At 40.2% G+C, this 18292-nt stretch overlaps 1 protein-coding gene across 1 annotated transcript in view; it reads left to right on the top strand.

The window, feature by feature from the left end:
* The window catches only part of CATSPERB (cation channel sperm associated auxiliary subunit beta), a 129598-nt gene that overhangs the window by 16576 nt on the left and 94730 nt on the right, over nucleotides 1–18292 (top strand). Inside the window, 2 exon segments of the mRNA XM_052659538.1 lie at nucleotides 429–489; nucleotides 14742–14837. Coding sequence (XP_052515498.1) covers nucleotides 429–489; nucleotides 14742–14837 — 157 coding nt within the window.

The following is an 18292-nucleotide window of genomic DNA, read 5'->3' as shown; positions in this document are numbered from 1 at the left end:
GCAGTTTCCTTGCTCCTGGTATTTTCCTCTCAAATTCCTAAATTTTCTGTCAGCAGCAGACTCTGTCCTCTGACACATAAGCCAGTAATGCTTCAGCTTTATGCTACCTGAGTTTGGCTGTATCGTGTTCCTTTTTGTGACTATATTCTTACATATAACTTTATGTAATGAATACTTTAGTTATTTTTTAGTTATTTTCAATCCTCTAGTACTATCAGAAGTAATGATGAAAATATCCTTGAACACATTTCACACATATGTGAATATAATGTAAGCTAAATTCCCAGGAGTGAAATTTCTGGGTAAAGGATATTTGCATTGGATGTTTTTATTTAATTTTAGTTTTTAAATATGGGGTAGACTATGCCAAAATAAGTGTTGCTATCAGCATTGTAAGACACTGTTTTCTCACATCATCTTTATTCAAGTACAGTGATCGGGTTTACTGGTTGGTTGATATTCCCAGAGAAAACATCACAAAAAATACAGGTAAGAGTGATCTAAATTAATTATTTTACTCATGGGTATAGATTGCCAAATTTATCAAATAAAAAACATTTATCATGTTAAAAATTATGCTATCTCATGTTAATGTCTCCTGGAATATTTGGGACATACATTTTACTAAAAGTTATTTAGTGATTCATCTGAAACACAAATTTAACTGAGCTTCCTGTGTTTTATCTGGCAATTTATTATAGATGAATGGTTCTGATATACATAGCTTATATTATTCTTTATTTAAAGTAGACTCATTTTCTAGAACTTAAAATTTATAGTATTGAGAAATTCAGGTGCCAATTAATTTTAATGAAATGGAAACATTAATTGAAAATTTTAATATATTATTTTACTGTTGGCTCTATTATTAAGTATGATGTGATAGCCTAGTTCATATGCTACTGTAAATACCTAAAGGAAAGAAAGAAAATGAAATTCCAGAAGGTGTGAATATTGAGCTAGTGGACTGGGCTAGTAGATCTTCAGGTATGAGATACAGACCCATAGTTTAAAAATGATAAAGGGTATATTATTCTAATTTGGTAGGTGCAAGAAATAGAAACCATCTTGACCTCACTAAAGGAAAAATACTAAATTTCTTTTTGTTGTGAAACCCAAAGACAAAAATGAAGCCAAACTATAGGAAGGAATTAGAAGTAAGAAATGGAGGGCCATCAAGAACCCAGGGAATATTTTCACCCTGTTTCTCTTATCTATGTTTTCTATACCTCTATATTTATTTTTCCATTTTGCAGATTAGTTTTCTAAAGCTGATTCACTGCTGTCAAATTTTTATTTATATTTCCTAGGGGCCAGCCCAATTCAAAATTTCCAGAAAAGTGTCTTCAACTGCCCTAGAATTGATTGGGCACCCTCTTGTGTGCCAATCAAATGTAGCAGGTGATGAGGAATTGGGGGAATCATACAGGTCAACCCTTCTATGGAAGAAGTTAAAGGATGAACCAAATTATGTGTCCTACAGAGTAAAAGGCAGGAGAGAAGTAACAGTAGGCAGAAAGAGTGGAAAAGACTCCATATAAGGAAACATCAAAAATAAAAGATTGAAAAAGAAGCCTCCATGTTATAACAGCTAACTTAGATTATATCACTATTTTTATCCTTCAGTCATCTCAGTTTTTTCAAATTAATCTATTGAAATTTTTTGTGATTTTTGTTTCAAAGAATTCATCCTGGAAATTCTACTCTATTAAAAAAGGAGCAAGGGGGTACAGTCTAATGATGGATTGCTCTGGTTGCTTGGCCTAATATTGACATTAGTTTGACAATTGAAGAAATGAAGATCACTTGTTATTTTCACTTCTCCTATTTCCAAATTTTAATTTCAGAAATACATTGATTTCTAAGATCATCTTGGGAGGAACAAAGGTGATCTGAAAATTTAAGTATTTTAGATTAAGAGACCAAATAATATCTGCCTATCTTGATGCAACTTCTGGATTGAGTAAATAAAGATATATTTGAGCTCATAATGTAATGGGCTTCCCTTGTGCCCCAGGTGGTAAAGAATCCTCCTGCAACGCGGGAGACCTGGGTATCCCTAGGTTGAGAAGATCCCCTGGAGAAGGGAAAGGCTACGCACTTCAGTATTCTGGCCTGGAGAATTCCATGGACTGTACAGTCCATGGCATCTCAAACAGTGGGACACGACTGAGCGACTTTTACTTCACTTCATAATGTAATAGAAGAGGATGATCTAATATTAGTAATACACTAGAAATCAGGAAAGAAAATATTCATGGGGAAGGAGACCATATTTGCTCATTTACTTTTTCCTCAATCATTTCTCATTTGCTGCCATGCCATGAATTTGAGCGGTGAAAGTGAAAGTTGTTCAATTGTGCCCGACTCTGCAATCTCATGAACTGTATAGTCCATGGAATTCTCCAGGCCAGAATACTGGAGTGGGTAGCCTTTCCCATCCCCAGGGGATTGTCCCAACCCAGGGATCAAACCCAGGTCTTCCTCATTGCAGGCAGATTCTTTACCAGCTGAGCCACAAGGTGTACATGTAAAATCTTGGAAAGGGTAGTTTATGTAGCATCAATAACAAAGATAGCAAAATAATCTTCTTGGTAGTAGTAGAACCAGCAAGGAGCATTTACTAAATTCTTATATTTACAGTTTGATTCTAAACACTTTATCTATCTTAATTCATTTATTACTCATTTGGTGTTATGTAGGCTTCCCAGGTGGCACTAGTGGTAAAGAACCTGCCAATCAAACCTACATGGGATTGATCCCTGGGTAAGGAAGATCCCTTGGAGGAGGAAATGGCAATCTACTTCAGTATTCTTGCCTAGAGAATCCTATGGACAGAGAGGAGCCTGGCAGGCTACAGTCCATTGAGTTGCAAAGAGTTGGACATAACTGAAGTGACTTAGAAGGCAGGCATGTGTTCAGTTCAGTTCAGTTCAGTTCAGTCGCTCAGTCGTGTCCGACTCTTTGCAACCCCATTAATCGCAGCTCGCCAGGCCTCCCTGTCCATCAGCATCTCCCGGAGTTCACTCAGACTCACGTCCATTGAGTCCATGATGCCATCCAGCCATCTCATCCTCTGTCGTCCCCTTCTCCTCCTGCCTCCAATCCCTCCCAGCATCAGAGCTTTTTCCAATGAGTCAACGCTTCTTATGAGGTGGCCAAAGTACTGGAGTTTCAGCTTTAGCATCATTCCTTCCAAAGAAATCCCAGGGTTGATCTCCTTCAGAATGGACTGGTTGGATCTCCTTGCAGTCCAAGGGACTCTCAAAGGTCTTCTCCAAAACCACAGTTCAAAAGCAGCAGTTCTTCAGTGCTCAGCCTTCTTCACAGTCCAACTCTCACATCCATACATGACCACAGGAGAAACCATAGCCTTGACTAGACGGACCTTAGTCGGCAAAGTAATGTCTCTGCTTTTGAATATGCTATCTAGGTTGGTCATAACTTTTCTTCCAAGGAGTAAGCGTATTTTAATTTCATGGCTGCAGTCACCATCTGCAGTGATTTTGGAGCCCAAGAAAATAAAGTCTGACACTGTTTCCACTGTTTCCCCATCTATTTGCCATGGAGTGATGGGACCAGATGCCATGATCTTTGTTTTCTGAATGTTGAGCTTTAAGCCAACTGTTTCACTCTCCTCTTTCACTTTCATCAAGAGGCTTTTTAGTTCCTCTTCACTTTCTGCCATAAGGGTGGTGTCATCTGCATATCTGAGGTGATTGATATTTCTCCCAGTGATCTTGATTCCAGCTTGTGTTTCTTCCAGTCCAGCGTTTCTCATGATGTACTCTGCATATAAGTTAAATAAACAGGGTGACAATATACAGCCTTGACATACTCCTTTTCCTATTTGGAACCAGTCTGTTGTTCCACGTCCAGTTCTAACTGTTGCTTCCTGACCTGCATACAGATGTCTCAAGAGGCAGGTCAGGTGGTCTGGTATTTCCATCTCTCTCAGAATTTTCCACAGTTTATTGTGATCCACACAGTCAAAGGCTTTGGCATAGTCAACAAAGCAGAAATAGATGTTTTTCTGGAACTCTCTTGCTTTTTCCATGATCCATCAGATGTTGGCAATTTGATCTCTGGTTCCTCTGCCTTTTCTAAAACCAGCTTGAACGTCAGGTAGTTCACGGTTCACGTATTGCTGAAGCCTGGCTTGAAGAATTTCGAGCATTACTTTACTAGCATGTGAGATGACTGCAATTGTGTGGTAGTTTGAGCATTCTTTGGCATTGCCTTTCTTTGGAATTGGAATGAAAACTGACCTTTTCCAGTCCTGTGGCCACTGCTGAGTTTTCCAAATTTGCTGGCATATTGAGTGCAGCACTTTCACAGCATCATCTTTCAGGATTTGAAACAGCTCAATTGGAATTCCATCACCTCCACTAGCTTTTGGAGAAGGCAATGGCACCCCACTCCAGTACTCTTGCCTGGAAAATCCCACGGACCGAGGAGCCTGGTAGGCTGCAGTCCATGGGGTCACTGAGAGTTGGACATGACTCAGTGACTTCATTTTCACTTTTCACTTTCATGCATCGGAGAAGGAAATGGCAACCCACTCCAGTGTTCTTGCCTGGAGAATCCCAGGGACAGGGGAGCCTGGTGGGCTGCCGTCTATGGGGTTGCATAGAGTTGGACACGGCTGAAGCGACTTAGCAGCAGCAGCAGCAGCCGCTAGCTTTGTTCGTAGTGATGCTTTCTAAAGCCCACTTGACTTCACATTCCAAGATGTCTGGTTCTAGATTAGTGATCACATCATCATGACTATCTGGTTCATGAAGATCTTTTTTGTACAGTTCTTCCATTTATTATTGCCACCTCTTCTTAATATCTTCTGCTTCTGTTAGGTCCATACCATTTCTGTCCTTTATCAAGCCCATCTTTGCATGAAATGTTCCCTTGGTATCTCTAATTTTCTTGAAGAGATCTCTAGTCTGTCCCAATCTGTTGTTTTCCTCTATTTCTTTGCATTGATCACTGAATAAGGCTTTCTTATCTCTTCTTGCTATTCTTTGGAACTCTGCATTTAGATGCCTATATCTTTCATTTTCTCCTTTGCTTTTCGCCTCTCTTCTTTTCACAGCTATTTGTAAGGCCTCCCCAGACAGCCATTTTGCTTTTTTGCATTTCTTTTCCATGGGGATGGTCTTGATCTCTGTCTCCTGCACAGTGTCACGAACTTCATTCCATAGTTCATCAGGCACTCTATCTATCAGATCTAGGCCCTTAAATCTATTTCTCACATTCATTGTATAATCATAAGGGATTTGATTTAGGTCATACCTGAATGGTCTAGTGGTTTTCCCTACTTTCTTCAATTTAAGTCTGAATTTGGTAATAAGGAGTTCCTGATATGAGCCACAGTCAGCTCCAGGTCTTGTTTTTGTTGACTGTATAGAGCTTCTCCATCTTTGGCTGCAAAGAATATAATCAATCTGATTTTGGTGTTGACCATCTGGTGATGTCCATGTGTAGAGTCTTCTCTTGTGTTGTTGGAAGAAGGTGTTTGCTATGACCAGTGCATTTTCTTGGCAAAACTCTATTAGTCTTTGCCCTGCTTCATTCCGCATTCCAAGGCCAAATTTGCCTGTTACTCCAGGTGTTTCTTGACTTCCTACTTTTGCATTCCAGTCCCCTAGAATGAAAAGGACATCTCTTTTGGGTGTTAGTTCTAAAAGGTCTTGTAGGTCTTCATAAAACCGTTCAACTTCAGCTTCTTCAGCATTACTGGTTGGGGCATAGACTTGGATTAGTGTGATATTGAATGGTTTGCCTTGGAGATGAACAGAGATCATTCTGTCGTTTTTGAGATTGCATCCAAGCACTGCATTTCGGACTCTTTTGTTGACCATGATGGCTACTCCATTTCTTCTGAGGGATTCCTGCCCGCAGTAGTAGATATAATGGTCATCTGAGTTAAATTCACCCATGGGGAAGATAGCAAAAATAAAAAGAGTCACTCCATTTATACTTCACAATTTGTTCCTTTTTTCACCTTGAAATAAGGTATACTTTACATTCAGTAAAATACACCCTTTTAAGTGTCTAGCTCTATAAGTTGTCACAGTTGGGTAATCACAAATCAAGATTTAGGACTGTTCCATCATCCAATAAGATTATCCCACCAGTAGTCAACTCTTGTCTCCTGGTCCCTGGGAACCACAGATCTGTTCTCTGTTCCTATTGTTTTGTTTATTCCAGAGCATATAAATGGAATCATCAAATAGGTAGCCTTTTGAGCCTGGCTACTTTCACTTAGCATAATTCATTTCAGATTTATCTGTTATAGTTTCTTTCATTTTCTTACTGGCTATTTATTATTCCACTGTATAAATGTACCTTACTTTATTTTTTTGCAGGGCATTTGGAGTTTTTTAGTTTTTGGCATTTATGAATAAAGCTACTATAGGCATTCTCATATAGATTCTTGTGTGAATACAAATTTTTGTTGCATTTGACTATTACCAGATAGTAGGATTAGTGTGTTATATGATAAGTATAAGTTTCACTTTATAAGAAATTATCAAACTGTTTGCAAAGTAATTATATTATTTTTTACTTTCATCACCCGGTTACCTGGAGCCATGCCAGCACTTAGTATATGTAAGCGTATTTGAACACATGTATACATATGTGTTGGAGAAGGCAATGGCACCCCACTCCAGTACTCTTGCCTGGAAAATCCCACGGACCGAGGAGCCTGGTAGGCTGCAGTCCATGGGGTCGCTCAGTCAGACACGACTGAGTGACTTCACTTTGACTTTTCACTTTCATGCATTGGAGAAGGAAATGGCAACCCACTCCAGTATTCTTGCCTAGAGAATCCCAGGGATGGGGGAGCCTGGTGGCCTGCCGTCTAAGGGGTCGCACAGAGTCGGACACAACTGAAGTGACTTAGCAGCAGCAGCAGCAGCATACATATGTGTGCATGCATGCTCAGTCACTTCAGTTGTGTCTGACTCTCTGCAACACTGTAGATTGTAGCCTACCAGGCTCCTCTGTCCATGGGATTTTCCTAGCAAGAATACTGAGTGGGTTGCCATGTTCTCCTCTAGGGGATCTTCCCCAACCAGGGATTTAACTCGAGTCTCCTGCATCTCCTGCATTGTCAGCAGATTCTTTACCACTGAGTCACCAGGGAAACCCATACATATGTGTATATTTATATAGTATGTATATATATTTATATACATTTTAATATGTATCAATACATATGTATTTTGCTTTAGCCATTCTAATAGGTGTATCAGTTCAGTTCAGTCGCTCAGTCGTGTCCAACTCTTTGTGGACATAGGTGTATCAGTTCAGTTCAGTTCAGTTCAGTCACTCAGTCATGTCCGACTCTTTGCGACCCCATGAATCTCAGCTCGCCAGGCCTCCCTGTCCATCACCAACTCCCGGAGTTCACTCAGACTCACGTCCATCAGGTCAGTGATGCCATCCAGCCATCTCATCCTCTGTTGTCCTCTTCTCCTGCCCCCAATCCCTCCCAGCATCAGAGTCTTTTCCAATGAGTCAACTCTTCGCATGAGGTGGCCGAAGTACTGGAGTTTCAGCTTTAGCATCATTCCTTCCAAAGAAATCCCAGGGCTGATCTCCTTCAGAATGGACTGGTTGGATCTCCTTGCAGTCCAAGGGACTCTAAAGAGTCTTCTCCAACACCACAGTTCAAAAGCATCAATTCTTCAGTGCTCACCTTTCTTCACAGTCCAACTCTCACATCCATACATGACCACTGGAAAAAACATAGCCTTGACTAGATGGACCTTTGTTGACAAAGTAATGTTTCTGCTTTTGAATATGCTATCTAGATTGGTCATAACTTTTCTTCCAAGGAGTAAGCATCTTTTAATTTCATGGCTGCAATCACCATCTGCAGTGATTTTGGAGCCCAAAAAAATAAAGTCTGGCACTGTTTCCACTGTTTCCCCATCTATTTCCCATGAAGTGATGGGACCGGATGCCATGATCTTTGTTTTCTGAATGTTGAGCTTTAAGCCAACTTTTTCACTCTCCTCTTTCACTTTCATCAAGAGGCTTTTTAGTTCCTCTTCACTTTCTGCCATAAGGGTGGTGTTATTGGTGTTTCTCCCAGAAATCTTGATTCCAGCTTGTGCTTCCTAAAAGGCAGAGGAACCAGAGATCAAATTACCAACATCTGCTGGTTCATGGAAAAAGCAAGAAAGTTCCAGAAAAACATCTATTTCTGCTTTATTGACTATGCCAAAGCCTTTGACTATGCGGATCACAAGAAACTGTGGAAAATTCTGAGAGATATGGGAATACCAGACCACCTGACCTGCCTCTTGAGAAATCTGTATGCAGGTCATGAAGGAACAGTTAGAACTGGACATGAAACCACAGACTGGTTCCAAATCGGGAAAGGAGTACATCAAGGCTATACATTGTTACCTGCTTATTTAACTTATATGCAGAATACATCATGAGAAACACTGGGCTGGCTGAGGCACAAGCTGGAATCAAAATTGCTGGGAGAAATATCAATAACCTCAGATATGCAGATGACACCACCCTTATGGCAGAAAGTGAGGAACTAAAGAGCCTCTTGATGAAAGTGAAAGAGGAGAGTGAAAAAGTTGGCTTAAAGCTCAACATTCAGAAAACGAAGATCATGGCATCTGGTCCCATCACTTCATAGGAAATAGATGGGGAAACAATGGAAACAGTGACTGACTTTATTCTGGGGGGCTCCAAAATCACTGCAGATGGTAACTGCGGCCATGAAATTAAAAGATGCTTGTTCCTTGGAAGAAAAGTTATAACCAACCTAGACATCATATTAAAAAGCAGAGGCATTACTTTGCCAACAATGGTCCATCTAGTCACAGCTATGGTTTTTCCAGTAGTCATGTATGGATGTGAGAGTTGGACTGTGAAGAAAGCTGAGCGCTGAAGAATTGATGCTTTTGAACCGTGGTACTGGAGAAGACCTTGAGAGTCACTTGGACTGCAAGGAGATCCAACCAGTCCATCTTAAAGGAAATCAGTCCTGAATATTCATTGGAAGGACTGATGCTGAAGCTGAAAATCCAGTACTTCGGTCACCTGATTTGAAGAACTGACTCATTTGAAAAGACCCTGCTACTGGGAAAGATGGAGGGCAGGAGGAGAAGGGGATGACAGAGGATGAGATGGTTGGGTGGCATCACCAATTCAATGCACATGAGTTTGAGTAAACTCTGGGAGTTGGTGATGGACAGGGAAGCCTGTCATGCTGCAGTCCATGGGGTCACAAAGAGTTGGACACGACTGAGCAACTGAACTGATTGATAATATATAAATATACAAATGTAACATGACCTTATATTTTGGAACTTTGTTAAATTTACTTATTAATTCAAGTAGCCTTTTGTATGGGGCTTCCCAGGCAGCGCTAGTGGTAAAGAGCCCACCTGCCAATGCAGGAGACGAGAGACACTGGTTCAATCCCTGAATCAGGAAGATCCTCTGGAGGAGGGCATGGGAACCCACTCCAGCATTCTTGCCTGGAGAATCTGATGGACAGAGGATCCTGATGATCCATAGTGTTGCAAAAATCAGACACAAGTGAAGTGACTTAGCACACATGCACAGCCTTTTATACTCTTTGGGATTTTCTACATGGATAATCATCCATCTAGAAATAGAGATAACTTCCTTTCTTCCATTATAATATGTATTCATTTTATTTATTTACATATTTATTTTCTTATGTACTTACTTACTTCTTTATTTTTGCCTTATTGTACTGGTGGGAACTTCAGTACAATGTTAAGTAGGAATGGTGAGAGAGGATATCGTTGCCTTGTTTACAACTTTGGGAGAATATTCAACCTTTCCTCATTAGGTTAAGGTGTTGTTATATGTAGGTATATTGTAGATGCCCTTTATTAAGCTAAGGAAGTTCCCTTCTATTCCTAAGTTGCTGAGTTCATGAATTGGTGTTGAATTTTGTTAAATGCTCTTTTTGAATCTATTGAGATGATTATAAGGATTTTTTTCTTTCATCTCTTGACATGGAGGATTCCATTGATTTATGTTGAATTCTGAACCAGCCTTGCAATACTAAGATAAAAAACTCTTAGTTGTGATGCATTATCCTTTTTGTGTATTGCTGGACTCATTTGGCTAGTGGGTTCTTGGAATTATCAATCTGGAGTCTTATTTTCTTGTAATATTTTTATTTTGTTTTGGTATCTGGTAATGCTTTTTCACATGAGTTGCTCAGCTGTTTAGGATCGTGGGGCTGATGAACACTGGGGGCGGTGCTCAGCTTTAAGTTGAAAACCAAGGGTGCACAGAACTTTAGGAGGAGTCAAGGAAGCCCAGCACAGGTGATACCAGTCTTGAGTTCTCACTGAGCTTTAGGAACTTTAGAATTTCATTACCTTGGGGAACCTTGCATGAGTCCCACAGGATCCTGTTGGCTCTTGAGCCCCAGATATGGAACCCAGAACACATGGGCTCAGACACCAAATCTCCAATCCTCTGTTCCCGATGACTTCAATAATGTTTTTGACCAGAAAGCTGGTGACCTTACCAGAAAACCCAAGCTCTTGGTGGGTAGGAAAATGTTCACCGAGGTGAACATGGTTTCCCAGCCACATCACTTCTTTCGTTTCGAAGGTATTTTCACTTGGATTTCTGAGTTAAAATGTTGTCTACTAAGGAGTTTCAGGAGGGCTTGTGTAAGGGTCTGATAATAATGCATTCTTCTAGACAAAAGAACTTATCTGGATCATTTTTATCACACTGGAATCCGTCTTCTAGGAAGCTTTTACTAGAAACTTGTTTCCATTTCTTGATTTTCTTTTTAATAATCATCTTTTGGTCTGAATCACAGAGTTACAAAAAAAAAAAAGAAACATTTTTATCCAGAAACCTGTGCAGAAAGATGGGCTTCTGAGTTTTATGGTAGCCTCTTTGTTGGACAGTGTTTATGAGTAAGGACTAATTTTATTGTTTCTGGGTCTGACAGCAGTTCTGGGACCAGCAAGGAGCTCTTTGTCCATATTCCTCCCTGGTAGGATTTGGCTCTGCTTGCCAGGTGGGGTCATCTCTAGGACTTTAAGGGTGAAATATTGCTGATTCCCATGGAAGACATTTGGCACATGCTGACAAGGGTGTTAGAAATTTTACCTTGCATTGAAACATTCTGTTAAATAAAGGAGTTTTGGGGGTCATTAACTGTACAATTGCTAGAATGAAAATGATTTATGTGGTGATATTGGGACTGAGTTCTTGGTTTTGGGGGTCTGCTTTTCAAGTGGGTGAGTTCAAGTGGAAAAACAATGAGCTTCATTCTAGGAAATACAGCACAGAAGCTTCTTTGAAAGGGAGTTCTGGTTTAATCGCCAAAATGAAACACAGGAGGGCACTACCAGAATCTCACAGGTGTTTGATTTGCTTGTTGTGATTTTTGAAATCCTGACTGGTAAGTATCTGGTCAAAAAGTAAATTTACAGGCTTTCTAAAAAGGGAGATATATAAATAAATATGAGTTGAGCAGATTTCCCCCCTATATTATGTAAGAATTTTTATATGAAAGTGAAAGTTGCTCAGTTGTGTCTGACTCTGCAACCCCATAGACTAGCCTGCCAGGCTCCTCTGTCTACGGAATTCTCCAGGCAAGAATACTGGAGCTGGTTGCTGTTCCCTTCTCCAGGGGATCTTTCCAGTCCAGAGATCAAACCGAGGTCTCTCCCGTTGCTGGCAGATTCTTTACCATCTGAGCTACTAGGGAAGCCCATTAAATGTTTGGGATTCACCACCAGTGGAGATTTCTGGGTGTGAAGTTTTCTTTGTGTGAAGATTTTAACTACACATTCAATTTCCTTAATAGACATGGAAGTACTCAAAGTTTCTATTTATTCTGAAGTGAGTTTCAGCAGTTTGTATCTTTTAAGAAACTTGTTCATTTCATCTAGGTTGTTGAATTTATAACATAAAAGTTTTTGTGATGTTCTTTCATTAACCATAAAGAGTCTGTAGTGATGTGCCATATTTCATCTCTAATATGAGTAATTTGCATCTTTATTTCCTTCTTGATTCAGTTCAGTTCAGTCGCTCAGTCATGTCCGACTCTTTGCGACCCCATGAATCGCAGCACACCAGGCCTCCCTGTCCATCACCAACTCCCGGAGTTCACTCAGACTCACGTCCATCGAGTCAGTGATGCCATCCAGCCATCTCATCCTCTGTTGTCCTCTTCTCCTGCCCCCAATCCCCCCCAGCATGAGAGTCTTTTCCAATGAGTCAACTCTTCGCATGAGGTGGCCAAAGTACTGGAGTTTCAGCTTTAGCATCAGTCCTTCCAAGGAAATCCCAGGGCTGATCTCCTTCAGAATGGACTGGTTGGATCTCCTTGCAGTCCAAGGGACCCTCAAGAGTCTTCTCCAACACCACAGTTCAAAAGCAGAAATTCTTCAGTGCTCAGCCTTCTTCACAGTCCAACTCTCACATCCATACATGACCACAGGAAAAACCATAGCCTTGACTAGACGGACCTTAGTCGGCAAAATGATGTCTCTGCTTTTGAATATGCTATCTACGTTGGTCATAACTTTTCTTCCAAGGAGTAAGCATCTTTTAATTTCATGGCTGCAATCACCATCTGCAGTGATTTTGGAGCCCAAGAAAATAAAGTCTGACACTGTTTCCACTGTTTCCCCATCTATTTCCCATGAAGTGATGGGACCAGATGCCATGATCTTCGTTTTCTGAATGTTGAGCTTTAAGTCAACTTTTTCACTCTCCTCTTTCACTTTCATCAAGAGGCTTTTTAGTTCCTCTTCACTTTCTGCCATAAGGGTGGTGTCATCTGCATATCTGAAGTGATTGATATTTCTCCCAGTGATCTTGATTCCAGCTTGTGTTTCTTCCAGTCCAGCATTTCTCATGATGTACTCTGCATGTAAGTTAAATAAGCAGGGTAACAATACACAGCCTTGACGTACTCCTTTTCCTATTTGGAACCAGTCTGTTGTTCCATGTCCAGTTCTAACTGTTGCTTCCTGACCTGCATACAGATTTCTCAAGAGGCAGGTCAGGTGGTCTGGTATTCCCATATCTCTCAGAATTTTCCACAGTTTATTGTGATCCACACAAAGGCTTTGGCATAGGCAATAAAGCAGAAATAGATGTTTTTCTGGAACTTTCTTGCTTTTTCCATGATCCAGCGTATGTTGGCAATTTGATCTCTGGTTCCTCTGCCTTTTCTAAATCCAGCTTGAGCATCAGGGAGTTCACGGTTCACGTATTGCTGAAGCCTGTCTTGGAGAATTTTGAGCATTACTAGCATGTGAGATGAGTGCAATTGTGCGGTAGTTTGAGCCTTCTTGATTAGTCTGGTAGAAATTCATCAATTTTATTGATCCTTTCAAAGAAGCATCTTTAGATTTCATTGATATTGGCTATTGTTTTTCTATTCTTCATGTCATTGATTTTACTCTTTATATCATCCTTCTACTTCCTTTACATTTTATTTGCTGCTTTTTTCCCATAATTTCTTACATTGGGAACCTTTAGATCAGGGGTTGACAAACTACAGTTTCCAGGCCAAATCTGGTCTGCTGCCTGCTTTGTAAGTTAGCTTTACTGGAACACAACCATGCTCATTTATTTATGTTTTCTATAGCTGCTTGTGTGCTACCATGGCAGAGTTGAAGTGTTGAGACAGAGACCATATGGCCCACAAAGACCTAAATATTTACTCTTTGACACTTTATAAGGCTGTTACTACTGCTTCAGATAACTGATTTGAGATCTTTCTTTTTTAATATAAATATTTTACTACTATATATTTCTCTTCAGCATTGCTTTTTCTGCATCTCATAAATTTTTGTATGTTGTGTTTTCATTTTCTTTTAATTCAAAATATTTTTTAATTCTCCATGTCACTTTCTCTTTGACATGTGTTATTTAGAAATCTGTTGTACAATGTCCATATATCTGGCAATGTTCCAAATATCTTTCTGTTACTGATTCTTCTCAATTGACTCTAATATGTTCTGAGAATATATTTTGTATGATCATTCGGTGAATCTTCCCTGTGCACTTGAAAAAAAAACTACTATTAAAAAGTTCTTTTTTAATAGAATGTTCTATTAAAGTTGATTGGATCAGTTGGTTGATAGTGTTATTCAGCTTTTCTATATCCTCACTGATTTTGTCAGTTACTGAAAGAGGAGTGCTGAAGGAACCAGCTACATTTGTGTGGATTTATTTCTCGTTTCAATTTTATTAGCTTTTTTTTGCCCAACCAGAGATTGAACTCAACTGGTTCCCTCAGCAGCGAAACAGTCCTATCCACTGGACAACCAGGGAACTCCTGATATGCTAAATATTTTAATTACCCATGGTGTGCTTTCAAAAAGTATTACACAACTTCACTTGAAGTATCACAATTTGCTTCTTAGCAAGTTACAACAGCTCTCAAGAAAAATTATAATCTAAAATATTTTTCTCTGGGTTCATTACTCTGTTGATAAGAACACTTCATAATTCTTCTGTGCTTATTTTATCATCAAAATGTTTATAGTAAAACATATATAAGTGCAATCAAAATGATAGGGAAATGAAAGGTAATTGTTGTTAGTAATGTTCATATGGGTCTTCCCTGGTGGCTCAGATGGTAAAGAATCTGCCCATCATGCAGGAGATCCAGGTTCAAATAGTCTTAAATTTCACCAACATGACGTACAAAAAAAACTAACTAATTGCTTGCCTTTTGTTTTCAGATACTGCAGCTGTAGAAGAATGGTTAGTAAGAATCACTTTACAATATGGATTAAATATTTATACCACTGAAGGAACACTACTGGATACTGTTCGAGGTAAATGCCAGGAGGTAAAAGTAAAGCAAAAGTTGTATTATTCTTTCAACAAATTTTGTAAACTATAATATGCTGTACTCTGCTAAGTGCTAGAGATAGTTAAGAAATAATCATGACTCTTCAAGCGCTCACAATCTGATGAGGCAAAGATTTAAATATACATGGGTAATTTTTAATAAAGGTCTGCAAAATGTGGTTGCCATGCCCTTCTCCAGGGGATCTTCCCAACCCAGGCATTGAACCCACATCTCCCACATTGCAGGCAGATTCTTTACCATCTAAGCCAACAGGGAAGCCCAAGAATACTGGAATCAGTAGTTTATCTCCTCTCCAGGGTATCTTCCCGATCCAGGAATCAAACTGGGGTCTCATGCATTGCAGGCAGATTCTTTACCATCTGAGCTACCAGGGAAGCCAATCCCAAAGAAGGGCAATGCCAAAGAATGTTCAAACTACCACACAATTGTATTCATTTCACATGCTAGCGAAGTAATGCTCAAAATCCTTCAAGCTAGACTTCAACAGTATGTGAACTGAGAAGTTCCAGGTGTACAAGCTGGATTTAGAAAAGGCAGAGGAACCAGAGATCAAATTGCCAACATTTATTGGATCATAGAAAAAGCTAGAGAATTCCAGAAAAACATCCACTTCTGCTTCATTGATTCTGCTAAAGCCTTTGACTGTGTAGATTGTGACAAACTGTGGAAAATTCTTTAAGAGATGAGAATACCAGACCACCTTACCTGCCTCCTGAAAAATCTGTATGCAGATCAAGAAGCAACAGTTAGAACCAGACACGGAACAACAGACTGGGTCCAAATTGGGAAAAGAGTGTGTCAAGGCTGTATATTGTCACCCTGCTTATTTAACTTACATGCAGAGTGCATCATGAGAAATGCCAGGCTGGATGAATCACAAACTAGAATCAAGATCTCCAGGAGAAATATCAATAACCTCAGATACACAGATGACACCACCCTTAGGGCAGAAAGCAAAGAGGAATTAAACAGCTGCTTGATGAAGGTGGAAGAGGAGAGTGAAAAAGCTGGCTTAAAATTCAATGTTGAAAAAAAATGAAGATCATGGCATCTGGTCCCACCACTTCATGGCAAATAGATGGGGAAAGAGTGGAAACACTGGCTGACCTTATTTTTTGGTGCTCCAAAATCACTGCAGATGGTTACTGCAGCCATGAAATTAAAAGACGCTTGCTGCTTGGAAGAAAAGCAATGACAAACCTAGACAGTGTCATTAAAAAGCAGAGATATTACTTTGCCAACAAAGGTCCATCTAGTCAAAGCTATGGTTTTTCCAGTAGTCACTTATGGATGTGAGATCTGGACAATAAGAAAGGCTGAGCACTGAAGCATTGATGCCTTTGAACTGTGGTGCTGGAGAAGACTCTTGAGAGTCCCTTGGACAGGAAGGAGATCAAATCAGTAAATCCTAAAGGAAATCAACCCTGAGTATTCATTGGAAGGACTGATGCTGAAGCTCCAATACTTTGGCCACCTGATGTGAAGGGCTGACTCCTTGGAAAAGACCCTAATCTTGGGGAAGATAGAAGGCAGGAGGAGAAGGGGACAACAGAGGATGAGATGGTTGGATGGCATCACTGACTCAATGGACATGAGTTTGAGCAAGCTCTGGGGGTAGGTGATGGACAGAGAAGCCATCACCTAATCACTACAGAAGAAGTGCACTGCAGTCCATGGGGTCACAAAGAACTGGACACAATTGAGCAACTGAACAACAACAAAAGAGTGGTATAGAAATATGGAATTATATTTTTTTATAGCTATATTGGGGGTATCATTAAAAATGGCTTTATAAAGTTAGTTTTTGCATCTTCTGTAGAGATATTATAGAAGGTAGTATTTATTGGATCACGCTATATGAGAACCATCAAGCAAAAGGTTTTGTTCAGTGTTAGTAAGAACACTTGTATTTTTTCGTTAACAAATTGGTTGTTTTAAGTTTACGAACGCTGAGGAATATAACTGATTAGGCTTTTCTTTTTCACTTGTCTGATTGATTGCCCAATTTTTTGGATCACCTATAGTGCATTTTAGTCATGTATGGATGTGAAAGTTGGACTATAAAGAAAGTTGAGCACTGAAGAATTGATGCTTTTGAATTGTGGTATTGGAGAAGACTCTTGAGAGTCCCTTGGACTGCAAGGAGATCCAACCAGTCAATCCTAAAGGAAATCAGTCCTGAATATTCATTGGAAGGACTGAAGCTGAAACTCCAATACTTTGGCCATCTGATGCAAAGAACCGACTCATTGGAAAAGACCCTGATGCTGGGAAAGATTGAAGTCAGGAGGAGAAGGGAATGACAGAGGATGAGATGGTTGGATGGCATCACCAACACAGTGGACAAGAGTTTGAGTAGGTTCCAGGAGTTGGTGATGGACACGGAGGCCTGGCGTGCTGCAGTCCATGGGGTCGCAAAGAGTCGGACACAACTGAGCGACTGAACTGAACTGATAGTGCTGTTGTTGTTCAGTCACTAAGTTGTGTCTGACTCTTTGTGACTCTATTGTATATAGGAAAAAACCTCAGTTCTGGATTTTGTATTTATCCTCATTTTCCTCACCTTCCCTTTTCATGTTTGTTCTTTTGCTCCCACTTTGATACAGTGCTATGTAAAATGCAGAGTGAGGGTAAAATTGTTAGTTGATTAATTGTGTCTGACTCTTTGTGACCCTGTGGACTCTTTGTAGCCCATCAGGCTCCTCTGTCCATGGAATTCTCCAGGCAAGAATACTGGAGTGGGTTGCTATTTCCTACTCCAGGGGATCTTCTTGACCCAGGAATTGAACCCAGGTCTCCTGCATTATAGGCAGATTCTTTACCCTCTGAGCCACCAGGGAAGCCCAGAGTAAAAATAAATAAATATTTCATCTTATGGAAAGAGTCACCTGGGTAGCTTTAAGAAAAGTAATGACGATTCAGGGCCAAGATAAAGCAGGAAGACCCTGAGCTCACCTCCTCCCATAGGCACACCAAAATTACAACTATTTACAGAATAACTATCTATGGAGTGATCAGCAGACTAGCAGAAAAGATTTCCTGCAAGTAAACATTTAAAGAAGGAATGACAAGAAGATGAGTAGGAGCAGGGGTAGAGTCACTGTAGAGCCAAAACCAATACCACGATGTAGGTAACCCACAAATGGGAGGATAATCACAACTGCAGAGGTCTTCCCTAAGGAGCAAGGGGTCCAAACCCCTCACAGGGCTCCCTAGACCGATGTACAGGGAAGACAAGCTCCCAGAACATCTGGCTTTGAAGCCCAGTGCAGCTTGTGTGTGGGAGAGCCGGAGAACTGTAGGAAACAGAGACTCTGCTCTTAAAGAACATACACCAAATCTCACACGCTCCTAGCCCCAGTGCAGAGGCAGTAATTGGAAAAGAACCTCAGTCAGACCTACTTAAGATATCAAACT

Source organism: Budorcas taxicolor, chromosome 21 (genome assembly GCF_023091745.1).
Source record: "Budorcas taxicolor isolate Tak-1 chromosome 21, Takin1.1, whole genome shotgun sequence".
NCBI classification, from domain to species: Eukaryota; Metazoa; Chordata; class Mammalia; order Artiodactyla; family Bovidae; genus Budorcas; species Budorcas taxicolor.
Note: the sequence above shows the minus strand (reverse complement) of the source record. Positions and strands in the feature narration are given on the sequence as shown.